The 25,195-nt window shown below is 44.1% G+C and overlaps 1 protein-coding gene across 5 annotated transcripts; it reads right to left on the bottom strand.

Moving 5' to 3' along the window:
• Positions 1-1,095: 1,095 nt before the first annotated feature.
• On the bottom strand, positions 1,096-24,284 carry LOC6505399 (protein numb). 5 transcript variants are annotated; one of them, XM_014905004.3, is made up of 4 exons: positions 23,738-24,284; positions 16,273-16,301; positions 3,559-3,807; positions 1,096-3,297 (listed from the first exon to the last, which is right to left on the bottom strand). In XM_014905004.3, the coding sequence occupies exons 3-4, from the start codon at positions 3,763-3,765 to the stop codon at positions 1,957-1,959; spliced, it is 1,548 nt and encodes a 515-aa protein (XP_014760490.1). In that variant the 5' UTR covers positions 3,766-3,807; positions 16,273-16,301; positions 23,738-24,284; the 3' UTR covers positions 1,096-1,956. The 5 variants fall into 5 exon arrangements, with proteins under 5 accessions (XP_014760490.1, XP_014760489.1, XP_001964877.1 ...); XM_014905003.3 differs by lacking the exons at positions 16,273-16,301; positions 23,738-24,284 and adding exons at positions 3,971-4,307; positions 12,662-13,188; XM_001964841.4 differs by lacking the exons at positions 16,273-16,301; positions 23,738-24,284 and adding exons at positions 3,971-4,307; positions 4,529-4,607.
• Positions 24,285-25,195: the final 911 nt, after the last annotated feature.

Below are 25,195 nucleotides of genomic sequence, written 5' to 3'. Positions count from 1 at the left end.
CCTCTCTCTGCAGGCAGATAAACGGAACCATTAGGATTTTAACTAAACGATTTATATATTTATATTAATTAAATATCAGTTCTATTACGCTTAAACAACAAAAATATATGTGAGCCACGCGACTTTGTCCCACGGTTTTGTTACAATTATCTACATAAACAAAAAGGTTTGAAACGTGGCTAAATAATATTAAGTAAATTTGTGTAGAAATTTTTAAGGATACACTTAACAAATACACTTCTTGATAATCTGATAATAATTATAATTGATCAAATCAATGTTATTCCCCCATAATCGCGAATAAAATAAATCACTTTCCAATAAGTTTCATACCGTTTATTTAACTCACAAATTAATATTCCATATTTTACAATATTTTGAATATCCAATAACGACCATTTGATAGACTTTTTTATACAAACGATAAACATAATATCTCAGATAATATGTGGCAATACTTAATGGATAATTTCTTCCATGGAATAATGTGTGCATCTCAATTTTTACTAAACGTCAAACGAAACGATATGCATTTTCTATATACTTCCGATAATATCTATATATTTATGTATATATGTGTGTATACATAGTTCTGTATTTAATTTTGATGTATATTAGCTAATAATAAATATATATATTCTTTTTCTCATGGAGTTTGTTGATTTATTATTTTAGAGACAAAAAACCTTGTCGCAAAGACATGCTGCGCATTTGCAGAGAATCTCTTCAATCGTGTGATTTATAAGAAAAGTCCTTAAGTTTCAGTAGTGCCCGTTGTAAATATATAGAAAAGTTTTGGTTCCCGATATCAAAAGTACCAACGAATCCAAAAACAAAGCCAGGTGACATTTTGCAAGCCAAATCAAATCATAAATCATTCAACGACTCGTACTTCGTATCATATGTACAATGATCTGTGAATCGCTTTAAAGAATACTGATCATTCCATTGATTTATGGGTATATCTTATTACTTCTTATTCTATAAATTTTTGAGTAACTTTTGGTGCACTGCTTAGGAGGTGGTTCGAATTATCCAATTGTATTTATCTACTATGTTTAAAGAACTGAAAACTGAGAGAAATAAAACAAGTAATTACATTTCCTGTGAAGTACACACATCGAATGTATTTCGCTTTTCTGTAATCTGTCTTTTACAATGTTTACGTTATAGGTTTACGATTAAGGTGTATTTATTGATCTCAATATTACTATATCGGGTTTTGTTAGCTGCATCATTCGTAAGCTTAAATAGTTTGAAGTTTACTCATCTTTTCATTTCGAATTCATTTAGTTTTTGTGTTTTAAATTATATTTATAAGTTAAGTATAATACATTTTGTACAATTTTAAAAATTAAATTAAATAATAAAAATTGATGTTAAAACGGTAATCCGCACACTGACACTGACAAAATAATAATTAGCCCTAAGACATAGAGTTTCCTACGTAGCAACGTATCTGTATCCATTATTCTTACTAGGACAGATCAACAAGTATTGGAAGGGCATTACCAAAGTATATTACATGCTTTCGGATTTACGATAAGGTGCCATTTGATTTTTATTACTGTGGGTAACTTGGTAGCTTGGTCAATTTTTTTTGTTTCGTTTCGGGCAGATGCAAAAGCAATTTAGGAATCGGCCTAGAGCTAAGCGCCATTCAAGGGTGTCCTTACTGCACTTTATGCGTATAAGTATCGCTATTTAATGTGTGTGTGTTTCTATGCATAATTCAACATTAGTTATGTTTGCGTTAAGTATCTCTGATGCTCTGATGTAGCCGCCATCCGTCATTCATCCATCCATCCATTCCATCCACTCATCATCGTCCCTCCTTCCTAAATCTCTTGCTCGGCTCCTGCCCCTGGACATTAAACTAAGTTGCGTTTTTTTCAAGCGAACCACACTTTTTGTCCCCCTGGTGACCCCCCCTTGTCACAGGTGGCGTTGCGACCTTTAGAGCTGCACCTGGAACGACTGAGCCGGCGCCTTGGGCGGTGAGATGAACGGATTGGTGCTGTGCCTGGCCAGCGGCGAGCGGGAGGTGCTGGCCACCGGGAGATCCGGTGAGAGTTGTTTGGCCGCCGCCACATTGGCCGCCCACTCGGCATCGAACGGATCGTCCGGGCCACCACCACTGGCTCCAGGGGCAAGGGTTTGGGCGCGACCCACGTTGGCCAGATAGGTGGGCCGCTTGGGCGCTGCCGGCGATGTGCTGCGCACCACTTGACCCAGCCATTGGTCGGCGTTGGGTAGCTCCGTGGAGGTTTCTAGGTTCTGCTCCGGCCGGGTGGGCGACTGCGAGTGGAGCGTCTGGTAGGTGGGCGTGGTGCTGACCACCCGCGGTGTCACCTGCGCCGTGGGCGTGGCGCTGTATGAGATTGAGTGCTGCTGCACCTGCTTTTCGGCGGCAATGATGTTCTGGTTGATGCTGCGATTATTGTTGAAGTTCAAATCGTCGCCGGTGGCCAGCAGGGTGTCGGTCTGGCTCAGCAGCGAGAGACCCTGGCTGAGCTCCTGGCACAGCTGGCTCACGGAGTCGGCGGCCACGTCGGCGGCGGCGGCAGCCGGGTCAGCTGCTCCTCCGGACTTGGCTGGCGAGACCTCGGCAATGGGCGAAACGCTGCGGAGCGGGGTCTGCAGCGGATTCCCGGCAGCGGCGGCCAGGAACGCTCTCTGGCGATCGGCGTTGGACGGAAGATCGTTGACGCGCAGTGACATCTGGCGCTTGAACGGCGACTGGCTGCCGATTGTGCTCAAACGGAACGAGCTCTGGCGCTCCAGCATGTTGGGCGTGGCATGTGGCCGCTCGATGGCGAAGGGATTGTACGGCTTGACAGTGGCCGCCGGCGGACCCGGCATCGCTGATCCCGGCCCGTCCACGCTCCGCTCATTGGTGCCCACCGTGGCCATGGCCAGCCGCTCCGTTAGCGTCTGCTGCCGGAAGGAACCGGTCCGTGTGAATGTTGAGTTCTTCGTGTCGAAGGTCATCGTGACGCCGCACTCCTTGTCCCGGCGCTGCTTCCGCTCCAGGCAAACGGCAAAGGCGCAGCCCACGGCATGGGACAGCCGCTCTCCAGAGTCCTTGCACGCCAGGAAGCCATGGCACATCCAGCGCCGAGTGGTTCCGTCCCGGCAGATGTAGCTGAAGCCGCGTTCGTGGTTGCGATCCGGAGCACAGAAGCTGACCTTCTCGATGGTCTGGTCGACAATGAGGCCCTTGGTCTCGTCGTCCACCACTCGCAGGCCATCCCCGCTGACGTGCAGCAGTCCTCGGACAGGACGACGGCGCGATGCCTGCAAAGAACAGCAATTAGTAATCTGTAATTTGTTCAAAAACGAAATAAGGAGATCGGAGATGCAAGTTTTCAATTCTCATTTTGCGCAAGAGCTTCCTTATCAATACAAACATTAGATAGTAACTCTCTGAAGTCACTTCCAAGCTAATTTTATTTTATGAGCTGGCAAATATTTGCAAATAGGGAAAACAATTACGTTTTTAATCACAACTCCTCGCAGTTCTCCCAGTCACCTTGTAAAGCCAATTCTGCTACTTACCCTCAGCACCTTGAGGGCCTCCTCGCAGACCTGCATTCCGCGCGACTCGAACACCTCGACACATCCCAGATACTTGACCGAGAAGGAGCAGGTGGCCGATCGCACGGCCTCCTCGTCGGCTTGCCACTGGTGCGGCTTGGAGGACTCGGGGACGCGGTCCTTGCGACGCCGGAAGGAGTCGCGGAAGGAGCGGCGCAGGCGGTCCATCTTCTTGGGCGATTTCTTGCTAAACCGGAAGGAGGCGGATTTCTAGAGGGCATACAGGAAGCGGTATAAACATTAGTTACGTAAAGAATATAGTTTCAAGAGAGAGAGAGATCGAAACAAGTGCAAGTTCAACCCTATTTGAGGGCTTTGGCCAGTCAGGGCTACTGGCGGTACTCCTTGGATGGAATGGAATGAGGAAACCTACCCCATTTTTAACGTCACCGAATTTTCCGCGTGTGAAGCCGCGCTCGAGTGGTTCGTGCGTGTGTGACGATGAGTTTCCCATGGTTGCCGGCTATGTGATCCTTGGGCCTCGATCGGGGCGTGAGTAAATTGTCGTGAAAAACCGTTACAAGCTGGCTACAGAAGGCGTTGCCAGATGCCACTGGCTTTCTGTTTTTTTGTATTATTGTTTTGTGAGCTTTTCAATTTGAATTGTATTTCGCTTTATTGATCGATTTATTGGCTGGTCGGGCTGCGCAAATTTATTTGTTCATTGAATTTGAGTTATGGGCTCTGATTAAATTAAATTGACGGGCGATCTGGAAAATGTTTAGAGATGGTTATACTTTTCGGTATGGTAGGGGTATGAAGTAGAAGTCTTTATCAGCGCTGACGTCTCCAATATGCAGTGAGTCACAGCCCAGTATCGATGGAACGCATGAAAGCACTCTGGTTTATCGGATCCCGGTTCCCGGCACTTTTATTTATTTTTTCATTCAACGCCCCCTCGATTGTCATTGAGCAGAGATTTCGAATTTACCCCTACGATCCATTAAGCTATCTGAATATTTGAACCCCAGCGAGGGAGGGAGATACCAACCAACCAACCTCCGCGCCATGGCCCGAACTAGAACTGAAGTCAAGAGGAGCAATTAATGCCAACGGCCTCCAATGGCTTATCTCGTATCGCGCGGAGTGGGCGGCGGAGTGGGTGGGGCGTGGCCACTCGAGTGTCTCACGTAATTGTTTACACACATATTTAATATTTCATTTTTTTTAGCATTTATTTGCCTTGACTTGGCCGGCGGAGCTTTTGTTTTCCCAGCGCTGCGGCGACACGGCTGACATTTTTGTGACTTTATCACATGCCTCGTATTGCGGTAAACTCTTGATAAACTAAGCGTCCGTAATTATAGCAAAATAATAACAAAATCAGAGTTTTCTTTTTGCCAAAAACAATCAGTTCGTTGTATTTCTGACTTTGACTTTGACGGAGATCAACAAACCGAAATTGTTACTTTTCTGGAAGTCCAAACCTTCCACTGACTTGATTCGAAATAAAAAATACGCTCATGTGGCCGGCCAGAAGATAAGCCTCGACAAACATGGCTGGCTCTCGGATCTAATAAATATTGTCCAATTATCTAATATTTATTTGAGGAAAAAGGGTAATCCGTGCCACTAAACTGCCCGTCTAAAGCGCTGTTTGCACGTCTAGATCCCTGAGAACTGGCAAGCCAGAGTCTCTCGAGTCGGAGCCAAAGTAGTGTTTTATTTTCCCACTGCTGCATGGTTGGACAGAGGTTTTCCAGCCTTCTAGCCGCGATGAATTAGCCCGACCATGTTAATTGACCAGCCCAAACAGTGTCAGAGCGGGCCGAACTAATTGGGCTTATTTGTCCAACTCATTTCTGATTTTTTTGGGTTGAACGCAGAGCTTAGAGCTCTGACGTGTTTCGAATTCCGCTGCAGTCTGAGCCAGCTCAAGTGCTAACTGTAAATGTTACGAAACCAGTTTCAGAATTTGATTTGCCCCTCGGACGCCCCTCGGACTTTGGTGACCACCACCGCACCACCACCAGGCAAGGGCAATCCCACAATTTGTATCTTTGCTTTGACTTTGGCTTTGGTTTCGGTTTTTGGCTTTTAAACTTTTCTGTTCTTAGCTTCATTAGAAGCCATTGCGGAGAAGGGCGTTGACTTGGCTCCGATGCTGCTCGACTGCATTGTCCCCCTCTGAGCTGGCTAATCGAATTGTGAACACGAAAAGCATCTAAACATTCTGTAAAGTGGGTCAGAGGTGGGTCTCAGATCGGTTTGGGTTGGGTGGGGGAAGCAACGCTTTTGGCCTTTTGGGTTTCTATAATTTTCAAAGCAAGGATTCTTTGGGGAATATTTTCAGTCGCAGTCTCATTGGGCAATAAAACACCACAAATCTTAGCCATTGGCTATGGGAATACCTCAACTAACCAATTCGAAAATCACTAAAAAAGTAGTAAACCCATTCGAATGCTGACAGTGATTCACGGCTTTCGCAGAAGAGCAGAGCCAAAGCCACAAAACACCAAATAAAAGGCAAATCACGCACTAAAAGTAAACATGATTTCAGAAACGACAACAGTCGAAGGGAGGCGGAGGGCGGCCATCCATCCGAGTGCCATCCGGAAGGGTTCATTCAACCAATAATCGAGCCATAAAACAGGTTCCACTCGTAAGAATCTGTGTACGTGTTTGCCCAAGAATCGGATCAGACTGCAGTTTGCTTTGATAAAAAAATGAAAAATAATATACAATATGAGAGTCTTTATCAATGTTTGCCAGATCCAGAGATGTTTATTTAATTCCTTGTGACATGGTAATTACACTGACAGGTATTTTCCATGATCACAGACTTCTTGATGGCTCAGTTTTGTAGTTCTAATAGCTCCTTATCAATTAATATTCGTCTGGCACTTCGTTGACCCCTGACCCTTCTTTAAGGCCCGGTCCGGCACTCTACCTAATTAATTCATTAAACTCTTTAGAGCCGCTCACTGAACTATAAATCATAGGCCACATGTCTGCCCATCGGCTGGTGACGGAACAATAAACTGTGACATGCCGTGCCAGAGCCAGAACATGGCAAATATTTTCAGTTTTTCTTTTTTAATTTAGCATTAAACAATTAACCCTGGGATGACAAAACAAGCGCAGTCAACGACACTTCTATATGGGCGGAATATATTGTAGTTACTGGTATTGTATAACCGCAATCAAGCTTCGGCGGGGAGTGGGAGAGCCCACCCAGTGTAATTAAATTTCGTTTTTGCCCTCAAAAGGCCAACGACACTTGTTGCAATCCGCGTTGATGGAAGCTGATGGGTCCTCGATGATGGAGAGTGTTTATGAGACAGGGGATATCCCATTTAAGCCATATAGGCACTAGCCTTTAAATAGTATTATTATACTTAAAAATGTATTCACATAACAACTGACATTACGAAATGCATTTCGTTCACACGCTGCTTTGATGGTCAGAGAAGGATACACATTTTATGGCTTCTCGTTTTTTTTACTCGGCCAGTACTCGATATAAAATTATAATTATTCCAGCCATACGCTCCTGTCTGTCTCCCGTTTTTTCCAAGGGACTACTGGCCTTATCAACCACCATCGAGCCGCTCTTCTACTCCTCGTCCTGTCGGGGTTGCCCTCTACTACTGGAATTTTTAATTTTTAATGTTCTTCCTTGTGTCGGTGGTCGTGGGAACTTTCTGTTTTTTCTTTTGGAAATATATCAGACAACGGTTTGTATGAATATTTAGTGAAGCCATTAAAGGCGCTATGTATACACGTTGTGTGGCTAGTGGGAGCTCGACGGTAATGACTTCAATTAGGCAGCATAATAAGGTGTATTGAAGCGTTGCCCCAAGGACTTTCAGCGCCGAAATAAAATTAGATTTCAGCCGAGGGAGCCTTACAAAGGATATGGGTCATGGTCAGAGATTTAGCGCTAATTAATTGAAGGTTCTTTTTAAACTAATTAAATATGATTGCAACCGTAAATACTTAACAAACGCCAAACACTATAAAATCATAATCTTTGACGCATCAAGGGCCATAAACTGAGAGTTAATTTTCTCTTGGGGCCCCGAGCAGGTTAATTCCAATGAGCTTTACTGAATGTGATTTAATATCAGCGACAGCAGAGCTCAACATCTGTGCCAACCGGAGAGTTCGCTTGGCCATAAATCACTAGAGAAAAGCAAGGAAGTACGCAAGAGCCCGCAAACCAAAAAGCCAAAAAACCAAAAAAGGTTTAACGTAAATAACGAGACAACAAAAGATCTCGCAGCATCTGGCTGGGAGTTGCGAACTTCTAGGGAAGCATGCGAATATTTCTTCGGTGACGCACGTACTTCCTTCCATAGAAGTTCCAAAACAATGACAATCAGCACAGAAGCCCGAAAGGGTGGAAAATAATTGCCAGGAGATGCTTAGACTTCGTGGGATTTAGGACAAGAAAAACGCAAAAGGATCTCCGTATCTTGGGAAGCCTGAGCCCGCGCTTGGGTTACTTCTTCATGCCCGAACGGATGCTTAGATATTTCACACGCCGACCCAGAATGCACCCCTAAGCCCTGAATTCCTGTGCATGCACCTATGTGTGTCCTATGCAGGCGAGGTCCTAATTGGCGGGCAAGGACACAAGGGAGGGCTGGGTGAGAACACTAGTGGGTATTGTTGGAAGTGCGCATAATTATTAGCTGTCGATTGGGCGTTGATCTGACCATTATGAGCCTGTCTTACCTGGGCTCTGCTGTATGGGAATAAAATGTACTCCGGCTGGGAAATAAAAGTGTGAGAAAAGAGGGATGCTGGGGAGATGCAAAAAGCAGAGAAGAAAATGCAATTGTCTGGAAATGCTTTTCAGGCAGTCCGCAGATACCATCTTTAAGAATGTTCTGTGTGCCTGAAATTCAAATTCAAACTCCGCAGCAAACCAATAAGCATTTCCAATATTCTTCTGGCTCACATCCTCCCTAACTCTCTCACCACATCCTTTGAAAAAACAAACTCCAATCGAGGAAACACTTGAGAGAGAAACCTCAAAAACCCGACGAACGGAAGTAAAAATGCAGGCACAAAAAACACAAAAACAAAGGGCACGCCAGGAACCCATACATTTCGAACATTGTTTGCCAGTTGTGTGACTGTTTGAGTTTATATACTCCATATATACTCCGTGTATACTCCGTATATACCACATACCCTATAAGGAGTATCCTGCAGAACACGAGACATGAGCCTCCAGTTTGCATCTGTCGGTGGAAGGAACGAATGCAGCCGCCATCGGTGGCACATCCTTTGCCTTCTGTTGCCCCCACCACTCCGACATATGTTCGATGCACGTGGCGCAGGACACTCGAAGGATTCGAGCCTTCGTCTAGTTAAGTGAAGAATCTCTCTCGCACATGCCGCACTCTGACTTCGATTTGCCACGATTTTCAGGTAGATGGATCCATTTTGGTCCGTGTCCCTACACAATGGAGAGCCAGATCCTTGTTATCCCTCGTTTGTGTGCCAGCGGCAGATGTGCCGTAAATGAGGTTCGATCTTTGCTACATTTTCTTAGGATTTCTGTCCATTCATTATGCAAATGACGACTGCGATGACTCAACTGTCTGTGGCACACATAACAAAAGTTATACGAATTTCCTGAACGCAGAACCTGTTTCTTACAACAAGTTTGGGGGGCGAAGAACATGGTAATTCCATTAAAATATGCAATTGAATAAAGCCAAGAGAGTCGATATGAAAACAAACAGCCAATCAGTCATTCGAGGCACTTTTGTCATTAGGAATTCAAAACTCATAAAGCGAGGGGAAGCATTGGAGATTTCATAGAAGTATTCATGCTTTTCCAATACGCCCAAGAATTTCAAAAGCTTCGTAAACACATTCCGAGGGAAACTCTAGCCAGGAATACTGTGAAAAGTTCAGTGTAATGGAAGGTACAAATCTCTAAACATTTTGGTATATTTTTGCGACAAGATCTTATAATCTCCGGAGAAACACGTGTAATCAAAGCACACAAGGTGTAATGTGCTCCATCGTCGTACGACAGAGGCAAACACTGCTCTGAGTGACGAAGAGCACTTTATCTGACAGCTTTAAGATGGGAAAGGGATCTGTTTTGAAATGTGGCTTCTTGATAAGCCTTACATTTTCGTGGAAAACTACGTGACATCACCGAAAAAACACAGTTTTGTTTGGACAACCGCTAAGTTTAGATGATTATCCAACCGATTTATGGCTGGAAAGGTCGCAGCGTCGGATCGTCAGGCGGGGAATGGGACTCAGCCAAGCTTGACTATTTCTCTGGTACCGTTCTCTGCTCTGATTGCCATTGGTAGTACGAATTGGTAGCTGATAGGCCGTGGGCGGGGAGACTGGGCCAAATCAATTTCGGGGGGCACTGCCGTGTAACAAAGTTCGTTTTCCCTGTTCCATTTGTCGGGGCTCCTATGTTTATTCGAGGCAAATAAACACTCGAACAGCTGTCGCCAATTGCTTGCCAATTTCCGGGGCCAGCGCCCAAAAGTAGGCTCTGCAGAGCACCCTATGGAAATAATCGATAGGCAACTAGGCAAACAACCCATATATTCGCCCGAAAGAAGCCATTCCAGTGTCGGGTTCTGTCTATAGTGGGAGAAGTAACCCCAAACCCTGGGGCGCCTCCCCCTTTTCCACTTGGAGTGGGGAACAGGTGCGTCGAGTATTTGGGGACATAAGGAATATGCACATAAACATTGTACAAATAATGGCGAATAACAGGGTCTGTCTGCAGAAGCTTCTACCTTAATTACATTTATAGATCTGACAGCAAAGTAACTCCAAATCATAAGCAGGGAAATTGGGGGGAAAACTTTCAGTAATCGTGTTTATTCGCGACCTTTGACATTCAAAGGGCTCTGCGGTTTCGGTTTTGAAGTTTCCCTTTTCCAGTAACCGGAGCCACAACCACATCCAAGGCCACCTTGTTGCCAGCGTGGCGGGTCTTGGACCCTTTTGGAAGGTTAGTATGAAGTGCTTTCCCAGAAAATTCATGGTTAGTTGGCTATTGGCAGCCTAAGAACTTTGATTTCAATTTTCTACCAAGCTTGAAACCATTTTCAAAGTGCCATCCTCCCTCCTCCACCTGAAGGAATGGACCTCCCCCGGGGTCTCTTAGCCGCTTTAATTGCAAGATTTGCCATAAAAATGCGCCTAATAATCACAGCCGCATTAAGTATCAACTTAATGACAAAACGTTTACATGCATAATTATCCAATTTTTTTGCATTTTTAATTTCCTGCCTTAGATGCACCATGGGGGGAGGAGATGGCCGCTTTGTCGGGCCGGGTCCCGACTCCAGAGCCAAGTTAATGGCCCAGAAGTGGCAGCCATGACTCGGACTTGGTCTTGGACTCGTTCCCTTGTTCTTGACTTCTCTCTTGGCTGCTGCTGCTGCTGCTGCTGTTAATCATCCGAGTTGCTGCATAAAAATAGAAAGGAAATTCCATGAAATTAAAGTTTTATGCTGCAGCAGCAGCACAGCGCCAGAGACGATCAAGTTGAAGTTGAAGTTGAGCTCTCTTTTTGTGTTTGTTGAACTTGGGGCTAGGCACCGATGGTGGATGGTGGATGGAAGCTTGGAGTCTCGTCTCGGGTCTTAGCCAACAGTTTAGCGAAAGCCGGGCCGTGGAGTCGCGCCGCGACTTGAAGAATGCAGTCGGCTTGGCATAATCGAAAGGCATGTGAGAAAAGTTGCCAGTTACCAAACCGGTTGGCTCGCTCGGTTCCTTCATCTCCATCCTCGTCGTCGCAAGTCCGACTGCACCCAGGCACCCAGGCAGTCGGTAGAGCAGCCTCATGTTCTTACTTTTTGCCCTGGCTTGTTACCAGTTACCAGTTTTTTCTTATCTTGTTCGTTTTTTTTCAGACTCTTCTCGGAATGTTTCTGAATGGTTTTGTGCTGGAGCTTTTGGCCTGAAGTTTTTATGAACTGCCGAGATTTATAATCTGCTGCAGTCGAGGATGAGGGAGCCTTTGGCCTAGGAAGTGTCTCAAATATTTCAGAGAACATTCCATCTAAATCAGGTATAAAGGCATAATTATGCAGAAATGGGAAAAGTATCTCAGGCAATCTCTCCCACTGGCTTTCGCCGGGGCCTTAAGCATTTAATTACATTGTAATCATAATATATTTTCACCCACTCTCGGCTGGTTCCGTTCTCACCCGCCCAGTCTCACCCCCCAACACCAGTTCATAGCTCATTTCAATGGGAAATTTTTCCATTTCCACTTTTCTTTTTTGCTTTTTTGTTTTTTGTGTTTGGTTGTAATTTATGCAGTTGACAGTAAAACAATTTGGCACACAGTATACATTAAAATAAATTAACTCTAAAAAGAGAGACAGGGGAACGACTTCGGAAAAACGAGTGGCTTTGAGCTCAAAACTAGTAAATATTCCCAATAGATCCGATTTCGATTACTCGTTAATTTGACAACCTCCAGAGCTCGAATTCAATTGTTTATGAGTTTGTTGTAGTCGTGCCGAATGAATCATTCATCGCCGGCGACGTGAGAGTCTGGAAACGCATCTAATCCGGTGAGTCGGAACTTTTTAGATACGTTCATGTGATGAGCTCGTATCCGAAAGCTAATTGCGATTCGTATTTATTTATTTCCTTTGTTAGCTTCCCTGCAAAAACCATTCTCAAGTGCAAACTCCAAAGATTTATTCAGTTTTAACGCTACTAACTGAGTAATTGCCGATAAATATAGCCTTTCGGAGGTATTCCAGCCCGAAAAGCATCGTTAGATACTAAGTATATATCTGTGTCAGCTATGGCCAGGGCCCCGACAGCTGTTCAAAGTCATCGCGCTGGTACTCACTGCATGTGGAAAACGCTGCCAACTGAGGCTTTTACTGAAACAAAAAATGCCAAATATTTTCCATTTCCACAAATGTCAAAGCAGTAACAACAAACCTGTCCGCGAACTGTATGCAAATTGTGTTTTGCACAACAAAAAACAAGTTTTGACCTGGCCGGGCCGGGCCAGAGCTTCAAAAAGCTTGTGGCTCGAGCTCAGCTTTGGTTTGAGTTGTTACTGGCATTGTTGTGGTGTTGGGATTTAAAAATTTACCATTTGTATTTGGGAATCGGTGTATGGTTTTCGACTCTTGTTTCGGATATATCCCAGCCGAGGTTTGTCGTCAGATACATTTATAGATGCGTATAATTAATTGAACAAAATCCGGAATCCGGTTGCGGACTTGTATAATATTTCTGCGGCTCGGCGGTTTTTTGCCAACGTTTCTCCACGACTTTTTTTCTTGATTCCAAGAACACCTCACAGCACAGCACTCGAAATGGGGGGAAATTGCACGAGGCGCGTCGAAAATCGAAATCGGAAAACGATCCCCAAGACGCGGAGTCAATGGATGGATGCACGGATATTGGCCAACAGGAGTGCCCTATCACTGAGTTACCGTTACTATGACCCCCCCTGGAACAACGAAAGTGTCGGATACTTTGCTCACGCGGACATGGGGACAACCGTGGTCTACCGTGGTCGAAGTAGAATGGAAAACGGAACGCGTTTATCCGGCAAGCGGAAAGTGGTTTGCTCGATTCGGCGATTCGACTCAAATTGCTCTACTGTACTGGGCAGCCCATCGCTCAGTGCTCGAAGGAAAGAGAGTGAGCGTGCAAAGAGAGCGGAAAGAGAGACTTTGCGACAGCTGTTGCGGGGTTGGTGCGACTGTGTGCGTGGATTTGCTCAGTTTCCATTTCCATTATGTTTATTTCCTACCAACAACGGCAACCATAGGCTATGAGCCGCGTTCTTCATTTTCTACTATGCGGGATAATAATATAGGACTGGGGATCATTATTCTTCGAATATGAGAAAATTCAATTTTTTACATTTTTATTTTAAAAACTTTCCTTTAAAAGCGATCTTTACATTCTTCTTGTATCATTTTTAGGTTATATAATTTTAGATAGGTTTCCTAACTATACAACTCAAAATGTAAATTTATTAGTTTGATTTTTAACTTCAATTTGAAAAGTGTGTTAAAATAGAATTTCTTTTTTGAAGAAAATCTGTATATATCTTTGCCAAGAATAGCTGAATTCTATAAGGTCTTTTTCATAAAAATATAGTTTCATTAGTTTAATTTTTACTCAAAATGTAGTTTTATTAGTTTTATTTTTAACTTCAACCTAAAAAGTGTGTAAAAGAATTACTCCCTAAAACACTTTTTTTTGAAGAAAATCTGTATATATCTTTGCCAAGAACAACTAAATTCTGTAAAGATCTTTGTCATCACCCACAAAAATTTGGTTTCATTAAACCTTCATAAATACAACATCAATACTTGAGGAACACTGCCTATGAGTAATAAGTTTTAAAACTAATTGCTAGCCATTTGAGAATAAAAACTTATTCGTTAACGTGTACTATTAAATACTAATTATTAGTTACTTAATTAATAGGTAGCAATATTTTGATTTATACCAAAAATATATCTTAAATGTGAGAGCTACTCTATTACCCTCAACTGTGACTCACCTCCGCATAGGTGATACAGTGGTTGTTGTTGCTGATAGTGACGGCAATGATAAAACTGCGACGCGTCGCTGCAGCTTGTAGATTTTGTCGAGAGGGAGTGAGATAGTGGCATATAGAAGAGAAGGAGGGCATTTGGTGTCTGGCTTAGGTAGAACCCCAGGTGCGCTTCCCTCAAAGATCGCGATTTCTTACGGTAATCATGGCTTAGGAGATTTGCGGGAATTCTTGGAACTCACGAGCTCGCTTTCATTATGCAAGTCTTGGAATTTTCGAGAAAAATAAGGTGTTTCCAAAAACAATTAGAAGGGTAGGCGGACGAAGGATTAAACCATGTTTTTAATTTTATTTTAATAACCATATTTTCGTGTCTCCTTAAATCTGAAACGTGTGGGTTGAAGGTGTTGTAGATTAAAGAATCCTGGATTTTGAGACAGGATTCAAAAGTGTAAATTTTCAGAAAAAGGAAAATAAGTTTCTAACCATAAATGTTAATGAAAATTTAAAATTATATATTTGTTAAATTTTAAAATACCCCATTTGAATGGATGTAGAGAACATAAAAACCAGTTGTTGGTTTCGTTGGTTCTGCAGCTGCCTTTTTTGTTTTCTTTACGTGGAGAGTCAAGAGTCGTGGTTATGGAAGTGATTACGGAGGCAAGAGAGTCGGCCAAGAGAGTTATCGCAGCAGAGTACTATCCGGACTCAATTTGGTAAAATAACCCAATGGTTATGAAATGTCGTAGGAAAATGATCGGAAAGAATAAAAACTGATTAAGCGAACAATAATCAAGGCTCGTTAATCAACGCATTGAACTTATCGATTTGAATTAGTTGCCCAACCTAAATTCCGTGACAACAATGGGAAATGATCGATCGGATTGAGAGAGTTAGGGGAGCGCAAGATAAAGAGCACGAGGCAAGGTCGTTCTCATTCAAGAGCAAATCCGGACGCCCAGGTAGGTTACGAACGAGCGTTTTTGTTTTCATTCGATTAGATAAAGATACATTTATACGGATACATATATACAGATACATTTGCGTACGTGTGAGTGAGCGGAGAGCGAAGAGAGGAAATAAGAGAATCGCCCGCATTGGGACGTGCGAAAAATTGCAATGCAGCAGCGACTTTAATCCAGGTAACCTAGGTGACCCATAAAACCAGGTAGTAAAAAGCGATATCGAGACTATTCGGAACAAACCATTGCTACCTCCACAAGCCATCCAATCACGCCCACCATTATCGCAACTTTAAATGCAGAATAAAGAAAATTGGTGCAAGCTCTGCAAAAAATAAAACAGAGCTCCACGGAGAAAACAGAACTAGTATCTGTTTCATATTTTTCTTATCAAGCTTGCACTATAAAAAACAACAAACGAGTGCCCAGCAGCATGGTGGAGTTTCTCAGCCGTTTAGTTTTTAGTTTTTGATAAAAATAAACCAAACATTTTTCATGCTTTCCTTTGTTAAAGGTGTTAAATGCATTACAGCTCTGTACTTGCAGATAAACCTTAATGAAAACAGCTAGAGGGGAGTGTGGAATGGAAACCCATTTGGGTCCCAGACACACCCACCCACCTGACAAACGACTCCAGCACCGCTCGAATGAATAGACAAAAGATAAGGCCAGACAATGAAATGGGCAGAGGGAGGGGCAGGAGTGACCACAAGCCGAGAAATCAAAGCCAGTCCAAGGGGCTTGTGGCACGGAGGCATGAAGGAGTGGAGGGCAGGTGCCCAGACAAATGCCACATGTGCAACCTAATCAAAATTTCAATCAAAATGCGCAAAACGCTGCAATGAAAGGTCCACAAAAGGCAACAAATACTCTCCAGCACACTCTAATGGCTCGGCATGAGTAATCCAATCCACAACAGTCCAATTCCAATTCACTCGAACCGAACTCAATCCGGGCCGTAATTGTGATTAAGAAGGCAATTTGGCTTTTCTACTACAAATTGTTGGGTCGATTGTCGTGGTCGACTTCCCCATTGGAAACAGCAGGATTAACCAATCAATTGTTGGCCAATAATTGAAATAATTTTGTGACAAAATGCAGATCCGTGATTCCTTGATTGTCCTGTTTTTCAATTAAAAATTTACATTTAAAAGGTTAATAGTAAGGTAGTGCACTTGTTTCTTCTCTCTTTGTGGGATTAATGGATAATTTAAGAAAGCTTACCCTTAGAACCAGTAGTCGTTGTCTAGAACCTGCAATTAGGAAAGAAATTATAGAATTAGTAACGAAATAGCACAAGTTTAAAAAGCCGTTAAATAATTTTAAAGCTGGCAACGCCGGCTCTGGGGCCTCTCTTAAACAAAACTTAAGAGCTTGCTCGAGAACACTCACAGACACTCAAGCGGCAATGTCAGTGACGTTTACAAAAAAGTTCCCACAGTCATTAGGGTCATGGTGTCTCATGGTGGCCATTTGGTCTCGTGTTCACAATTTGTTTTTAATTTAAGAATGCATGTGCATGTGTATTTATGTTTGCTCAAAGGCCCTAAGATTCGCAAGCTGTTGCATATGGCAGGGGCTTATGAGTGGGTTCTTGAGACGTCGCCGGCTTGAGCCGCAAAGCTCGAGTGGCTAGAGGGCTTAAAAGCTGAGACGAGGCAGGTGAAAGAGCTTTTCAAGTTTAAGCCCGGTTCGCGGTTGAATGAACCCGCTTCCTAAAGTGGCTTAAAGCGCTATTAAAACTAGATATATCCTTTATTTTATCTTTTTATCCCAGTATATCCTTTAATTGTGGTTGCTACCAGATGTACCAGATTTCAAGCTAATGTTTATCTAATCCGATAAAAAGTGGTTTGCTTTGGGCAATTGCCCAGCATTGTGGCTTTTTTCTCCCACAGTCCTTTTTTATGCATATAGGGGTGGACATTTTTCGAGTACTCGAAACTAAACTCACACATTTCACACCCCAGCAATTAGCCAGGGGTTGCGCCCGCCTCCCTAGCCCGCCCTCCATGCCATGCCCCTGCATCCTTCTCAGTTTAAACAGCGTTTTCAAGTGTCGCCCGATAAGGCTGCAGATGCAATTAAAAACCATTTAACGGATTAGAGGCAATAAAAGGAAGATTGCTGTAAAAAAAGTAAATACCAGCATTACAGGTCACTGCCAGCTCGCAGGGATGAAGCGGCGTGTGAACCGATTTCGTTGGAATTTAATTTAATTATAACTCTGAGCTCTGCAACTAGGATAAAGTCAGTTAGGAATGCCAGGACCAGGACCAGGACCAGGGCCAGGGCCAGGGCTTAGCACGCCACAGTGAATCCCTGGCAACTATATTGGAAATTTCCGAAGCAAACCCATTTATTTCTGCCCAATACATTGCTTGGCCTTGGGCAGTCGACTCAGCTCATTATGGCTTAAACCTCCTCTGCCTCGAAGCCAAGCTCAGTTTAGTGTGCCATTGAGAAATATTGAGCAAGCTCACTTTCCCCCATTAGGTCGAGAGTGAATGCGCAGCTAGACCATATTAGCCGTAACCATAAATATCTCAATTATGGCTCAGTCTTGCCCTGCCATTACGCATCCAATTTGTTGGCGCATCATCGGCTTCATGGCCTCGCCCGCCACTTTCCCCGCCTCCGAGACACAAATGGCACCTAAAGTGTGTGTAATGCAATTCCATTTTACAGCGTTTCTTCATCTGGTTCTCCTCCGGCTCTTCCAGCTACACTCGCCGGAGTCATGTGCCGGCAATTTGGAACCATTCCAGGGACGACTCCCGATCCCCAAGCTGGGTGCTGGGTGCAGATACAGATACAGATACAGTGCTGACAACGACCGCGGACACCGATTGGAACGTGCCGTTTAGTTTTTTTTTTCGCAGCTTGTCTCAGATGCTAAAATTGCATTAATGCAATTCATTTTTTTCCAGGCCAGCACTCACCCTTCGTACTGTCCATTTTCCCCTCGAGGGAACACCAAATTGTATTTATTTTAAGACTTGCAGGAGTGAGTTGACTTGCAAGAAACTTTAAAGGAGGGAATTCTTATGGAATATCTTGTATAATTTCCTAAAACCGTCTTGTTTAATGACAGCTTTTATTTGATAGCAATGTTAATTATCTTATCTCTTGTTACCAATTACAAATGGATCAATTCAACGCTAAATTTAACCTCAAGAATTGGACACTTACTATGTGGCTTAGGTGGCTGGAAGGGAGCTGTTGCCTGGCTTGGCGTTCGTGAATCAATAAAGAAAATAGTATCCGGATCGGACACCTTAAGGTGTGGTTCCCTTGATTGGTCTTCTATGCTTTCGTGGACTGGTGGTGGGGCATGCCACAAGATTAATGATGGCGTTAAGAGCGCCTAAACTTGTTCCGCAGACCACGCCGAATACCCCACCCACACAAAAGTCATGGAGACACCAACATACTCTGTGTTTCTTTTCGCCTTCTTAATCTTCCTTCTGGCTAGAGACCATAAACCAAAAACCGACAGACACTTAATGAGGCAAAAAAGCTCCAAGTCCCTTCCCTTCTATACTATATACTGCTATCTTCTAGATTTTCCTTCCCATTTTCCCATTTGACTTCGACCACGCCAAAGTCGTTTCCTTTGCCAACGCAAATATCATCCACATCGTACGCTCGTAGTTGCTTTTCATGGTTGTTGTTGTGGTTTTGGCTTTTTCAATTGCACTTGAGGAGCTTCTTCTTCGCCATCACAGTCATCACAGTCATCAGCACACACCTTCAAGGTGGAAAAACAATAATAAGAAGACTAAGCATAATAAAAGCCGGATGTCCATTAAAGCTCTCCTCTGCTGAAATTCTATATTTTTTCACATCGCCCGTGGGCTGATTGGGCCGGAGTGCATTATGTTTGCACTACAGCATGGTGGTGTCTGTGGTAGTGGGTGTTGGCGGCAGAGTTTCTTTCCACTCATCGTTCGAATTGCTTTTTGCGGGAAAAGCAAACCCATGGTTACCCCATGAGCTTAATGTTCCTTTAAGGATATGAATTTTTAAGGGAAATTTGATGGGAATTGATGGGCTTTCTCGAAGAAATAAGTTTAATATTGGTTTGCTTGAATTTCACTTCAAGTCTTAGAGGATTATACATTATTTATTGGGATAGGACTTTACAGTTTGGACCGCATTGGGCACGCGCCAAAAAAGAGTCAAGCCACCAGCGTGGGTTCACCAGTAAATTCGCACGCCCACGATACAAGATTTTACGGAGTTCCCACGGGAACTGTGAACAGAGAACACACGCCATATTTGATCCTTTTCCCCCTCCAGTCCGTCCTCCACTATTCCTTTGCTCTGTTCCTCCTGAAAAAGCTGTTCTCAGCAGTTACACTTGTAGCCAGGACATAAAGACAAGCGCCTGCCGCAGCGACGCTTAAGGATAATGTGGCGTACGCTTGAGGCGGCCTACAAATGCCGGGGAGTGTCCTTGTTAGCTCCGGAGTCCTGGGCAGCGAGGGTGCGCCGGAAATCATGCAAAAACGTGTCGAGCACGAGCCGCGAAGGAAAACGAAACCGAGGAAAACTTTCCAAGTTTCTGGCAGTTCGTGTCTGGCGGTGACAGTTCCCATTCTAATTGCTCGCCGCCCGCTCTGGTTTGCTTTCGGCCGAGCTCTAGGTCCGGTCGGAGGCAACAACCCCATCAATCCGGCTAAGCCGCTAACTGACATATTAATTGCTCATAAAGCATAAACAGTCACCACCAAAATTTAATCCCCCTGATTGGACGCCGGGGGTTGCTTTTGCTCTAGACCCGGGGACTCTCAACTCGGAATTGTGCAAACGATGCAAATTTTCCCGGTCTGGGACTGGGACTGGGACTGGGATCGTTTTCTTCACATTTCACACCAAACAAATTGCCGTTTGACCTAAGCACATCCCAGCTCAAGTGTCTGTGGCATTGTCCTTGCCCGGCAGACAGTTGCCTTAACGCTCCACTGCCTCCTTCAGAGCGAAAGGATACGAGTGCTTCTGCTAAATTGCTCATTAGCCGGATCACGAAATGTGGAAGAAGGATAGGAAGTGGCGTTCCTCCTTCCCCTGAACCTCCACTAGAACGTGAGAGCCTAGGAAACTGTTCTGACTTGGCGGCTAAATGGCCGCCAAAGGTCAGATTTCAAAGAACAAGTTACAGTCCTTGTTCAGGAGCTAGTTCTCTTTCGAGGAATACATTTTTAAATAGCCCTCCTTAGGAGGAGATGCCTCTGCAATGCACTTCAATTAACGTACTTGTTCTCCTCCTCCTACAAGCCAAGAGTTCTTCAGTCCGTCATCGCCAGCCACCCTGCCAGCCAGCGCAGTAATTGGTAAATTGTTCAGCTGATATCACAATTTAATTATCGCTCATTAATTGCGCGACAAACGAAGCTGCACCCAGCACTCTGGTTCGCCGTGGAAGAAGAGCCATCTGGGAGCCGCCTACAATCGAATTAAAGTTAATTTTTCATGCTCCACAAAGAGTTATGCACACTTGGCGTTTGTCAACCGACGCAGACACGGAAATGCCGGGTATGTGAGTTCCGATTCACGGGTGGAGCTGGACCTCCCGCCCGGTGCATCCCCATTCACATCTAGCCTCTAAGTGGGCTGTGGATGCAGCGGTGCCGCTGTCGTGCTTGGTTGCTCATTTATGACCATAGCGCTTGGGCAGAACGTATCTGTGAGATACACGTACTCGCCACGCACACAGAATGCAATTGCCGAGCGAAGCCGGGCGGCGGAGTGGAATCGGATGTTGTTGATTCAAGGCTCCGGGTAGCAGCTTTAAGTCACCTTCTGGTCGTTTGATGCTTCAGTGAGCTGCGACTACCGTCGCTTCCCATTTCTTGCAATGGCCGGACTGCAGTTCATTGTGCTGCATGCAACTGGGTTACCTTTTCGGACGGGGACTGGGCAGTGATTTTATTCTGTTCCCCACTCTGGACATGGTTGAGTCGGGGGCTTCCCCAGGGGTCAGTCGGTCATGCTTGGGGAGCAGTTAATTAACGTAGAGGTATCTTTAAGCTTCCGCTGTGGAGACTGTGCAACTCTAAAGTTTCCTGCCTTAAGTGCACTGGGATGGTAATATGTCACAACGGCCTGGGGTTATCCCGCAAATATATGCATATCGATATCCCAGTGGCACATCTGCATTACATTTCTTGACATTTGCCATTACGCCTTCGCGCCTCTGCAGCGCCGATGACGGATGACATTTTCCATTTGGATGAGTGCTGGAAGACGCATCTGTAATATGCACAGAATGCGCAAGATACAGATGTATCTATGTGCCCCGCAGATGTCGCTGGATTTACGACCATGGCGCATAACAAAGGAGCTTTCGACTGTCCGTCTAGTTTCCTAGAGCCAATGCCAGCCACGTCCTCGAAATCTTGATAAATATTTAGACAAACAGTCGCAGCTTAGGAGTAAGTGGGGCTTTCTAAGACCCTTCCAGTATGATTTATATTTTGGTTTTAATAAATCAAAAAGGAAACCCACGAAGTAGAAATACAACCAATGTTTCCCCTGGGTGTAGTTTTATTCATTTCTCTTGGGTGTATTTTTATTTTTATCAGAAACATTAAGAGTTTTTACTTTTTTGTGAAAAAGTTCTAACAGGAACTGCAAGTATCCTTTGAAAAGCGGACTAAGGGAGTCGATGGCTTTTATAATTCCACATCACATGAGATACCATATCTTTTTTATGATAAAGTTATCATTTTAACCAATGACACACGATCCATCTAGTGATAGACAGTTAGATTAAATGTAATGGATAAACTTAATGGCGAAATAACTAATAAATAATAAATTAAATGTAGATTCATTATGGTTCTCATGTATGAGATACAATCCGTTCCTCGTGACAATGCCTAATCCGCCAAATGCTTCAATTGAAAGCATGTGCAGAACTGGTATGCAAATTGTATCTTCCTCCTTCCGGATGTTCTTTTTCAGCTTTCTGCCGACCCTACCCCAACCGCATCTCAGTTGCCAGGCAGACGAGGCAGACACAAGGGGAATAATTCATTCTGGGGCAGACGCCCGCGACAAATTGCCGTCTTAAATTATGTTTGACATTTAATAATAAATGTTGATTGCGCTCGGAACCGATCGCTCTCCATTGCTTATTTTTCTCAAGTATTATCGAATTTCTTCCCGATCTCCGCCTCTGTCGAAATTTCCAGTTTCCAGTATTTTTAAAGCTTAATTAGCAGATTTGTTTTTATCGCAATTCCGTTCTAATTAACACTCTCTTTCACGGTTCAGAGTCACTGGCCATGCTTTATAATATAAAGTTTATACGAATATGATATTCGAACGCAGTAAGGTCGTTGTGTTGCTGAAAGGCTTTTCGAAAGCAACCAATGCCGAAATGCTCATAAGTATACCAAGTTACCGAATGAGTAAGAAGAGCTTTACTGTTACCAGGCCCGTACTAAAGGGGCTTAATACCTATGATTATGATTAATAATCAGATACCCAGATACCAAGACAAACAAGACACATAGATACGCTTTGGTTTTTACGCCCGCGGGCCAGTCGCGGCAAAAGATACAAAGAAACATTCAGATTTTCAACAAAGTTGGCTCTTATTTTTGTACATTTTTGGCCAACAAGGCTTTGGGGCAATTAACAAGTATTCTTTTGATTCAAATTCTAGCGTGGGCTTGGCAAATAAGGCGAACTGGATCTCGAAATGCCAAGAGCCCAAAAAGTTAACGAGGCAGAGCCGGCTGTTCGTGCGTGTTGGTTTAAAGTTCGGAACAAAGCAAGCCCAGTATTGGGGTCAAAGGATGAGTCGGAGGGAAAAGAAATCAAAATAAACGCGTGCTGGCAATAAAATTGAAAAAAGAAAACAACAATACACAAACTGTCAACGAAGAAATCCCAATAATGCAGTCGTCGCAAGTCCAGCGTATAAGTAAACATCCAGAAACAAAAATAGGAAAGAATAATGAAATGGAAAGCAAAATTCTATCAGTAGATACCCTTTATTGGTTCTTCAAAAATAACAGTATAAGAAGCCTCTTTCTTTCCTTAAAATAGTATTCTTATAAAAAATACAATCCTTGATAACATAAAGCTCCATATGCTAGGGTCTTATTATACAATTATATTTGTCCCTTTGGGTTCTTAGGGTTCTTAGGGTTCTTAGGGTTCTGTGGGAATAGTCGCGACTCCCTTGCTTCCGTAGTAATTGGAAATAGGGTATCGGATCGCGGCCATATGGCGCTGGGTCGCGGGTCGCGGGTCGCGTTGCCTTGGCAATGTGACAAAATGCAAATGCGGCTCCTCTGCTCTGCTCGGCTAACGGTAAGCTTGGGGAGCTGCATAAAAACAGTTTCTGTTCTTGATTAAATACCCTCACCACCATACGGATCACACATACACTCATCCAACACGCATACACACGGCTCCTTCACTGCTCCTTCCTGCGGAGCAAAATCGCAGGAAAAGAGCGCCAGAACGGAGCTCGGAAAAGAAAATCGATAATTTGGTGTTTTGGCCATGCTTGCTTTTTTGTAGGTTTCTGTTTTATATTAGTGCCACCAAAAAACGGTGGCCCAGAGAGCAGAACGGGAAATTGGAGCAGAGTAATTGCGATTATTTTCCGTGTGAGTGTGTGAGTGTGCGTGCCAGCGAGTGTGCCTGTGAATTATTTCATCCAACTCACCTGTGACGGTTTATTTGTGAATTATGACTCGAGCTCTGGCTGGGGCTGGAGTGGAGTGGAGCGGGGCTGGAGTTCGAGAGCTCTTTACACACTCCGGCGCTTGAAGCGGCTTGAAGCAATTTGAAAATATTTTTGTACGGCCCGAGATGGTTGTAGCCGAAATGTGCCGAGAAAAACAAACAAAGCAACAAACTCCAACTTTCGGACTGATTACACAACGCCAACAACAATAAAAACGGAGTCGGTGCGAAGTTTTGAGCGATGGGGCGTCGATTCAAAGTGGCTTTGATCAGGATTTTCAAGGCCAAGACGCTTTACATGTTTTTTGGGCCAAAATCAGTCATTTCGGATAATTTTCTGCCAAACTGGCACCGGAGTTGTGCCAAAAATTCGCGCACCAAACAAATCGCCTACACACACAACACACACACACAGACGCGGTTCCGGGGCAGGTCGAGGAGCGCGCCAGAGAGCTCCACCACGCGGGAGCAGTTGAAGTCAACTGAGCTGGGGCTCGGAAAAGCAAAGGCAGCGGCAGAACACGAGTATCCAACAGACTGTGTTGGGGCTGGGAGCAAAACAAAAGCCGAATATCCAACCGAATCCAAAGCAGCACAGTCGACCTCGACGACGAGCTCCCCAAAGAGCGGGACCGAGACAGTCGCCACACGAGCGCGACAAAGATGGAGCTTGGGCCTGTGGGGTGCGTTTTCGTGCTCAGCTGAGAGGCGCTTGGAACTCGAAACCGTTTTGGCCACAACTTGGTATATTTTTGCCTAATATAACGGTATCATTTAATGACAGCAGGGATTTCTTTCATCCCTGGAATGGTAGTATTAAGCGCCAAGTTTAAATTTTAGTGTTTGGTTTTCAAAGGTTGCCTAATTTAGGGGCTTTGGGGTTTTGGGGGAATATCTCAAATTAGATATTCAAATAGTATTATACCCGGTACTCGCAGAGTGAAGGGGTATATTGTATTTGTGTGAATTTATGAAACAGGGAGGGAATCATCTCCAACCCCATAAAGTATATATACGTATGTTTGATCAGCATTAACAGAAAAGTGGATATAGCCATGTCCGTCCGTCTCTCCGTATGAACTAGTGGATCCCAGAGACTATAGAGATAGAGCTTTATGATTTTCCTCGAAAACTCCTATGAATGTTTAGGTCATAGGATATTTCTGTATTTCCCACAAATGGCTCCAATGGCTGCAGCGCCAGTTACGAAACAAACTTTGAACATTTTTTGACGCCGAACTATTTCCGTGGCTAATTTAAATCTGGAAAAAAATGGGTAGGACGCCTGGAGTAGTTAATGATGTGGATCTCCGAAACCATAAGGGCTATAGAGCTATCGGATTTCCAGTTGATGTCAACAATTTTCCAGCAGTTCAGAACAGCTTATTGGACAAGTTTTAATGCCAAACTATTAAAATGGCTACTTGATTATCAATAC

Source organism: Drosophila ananassae, chromosome 3R (assembly GCF_017639315.1).
Source record: "Drosophila ananassae strain 14024-0371.13 chromosome 3R, ASM1763931v2, whole genome shotgun sequence".
Lineage (NCBI taxonomy): Eukaryota > Metazoa > Arthropoda > Insecta > Diptera > Drosophilidae > Drosophila > Drosophila ananassae.
This window is presented reverse-complemented; position numbering and strand designations above follow the sequence as displayed.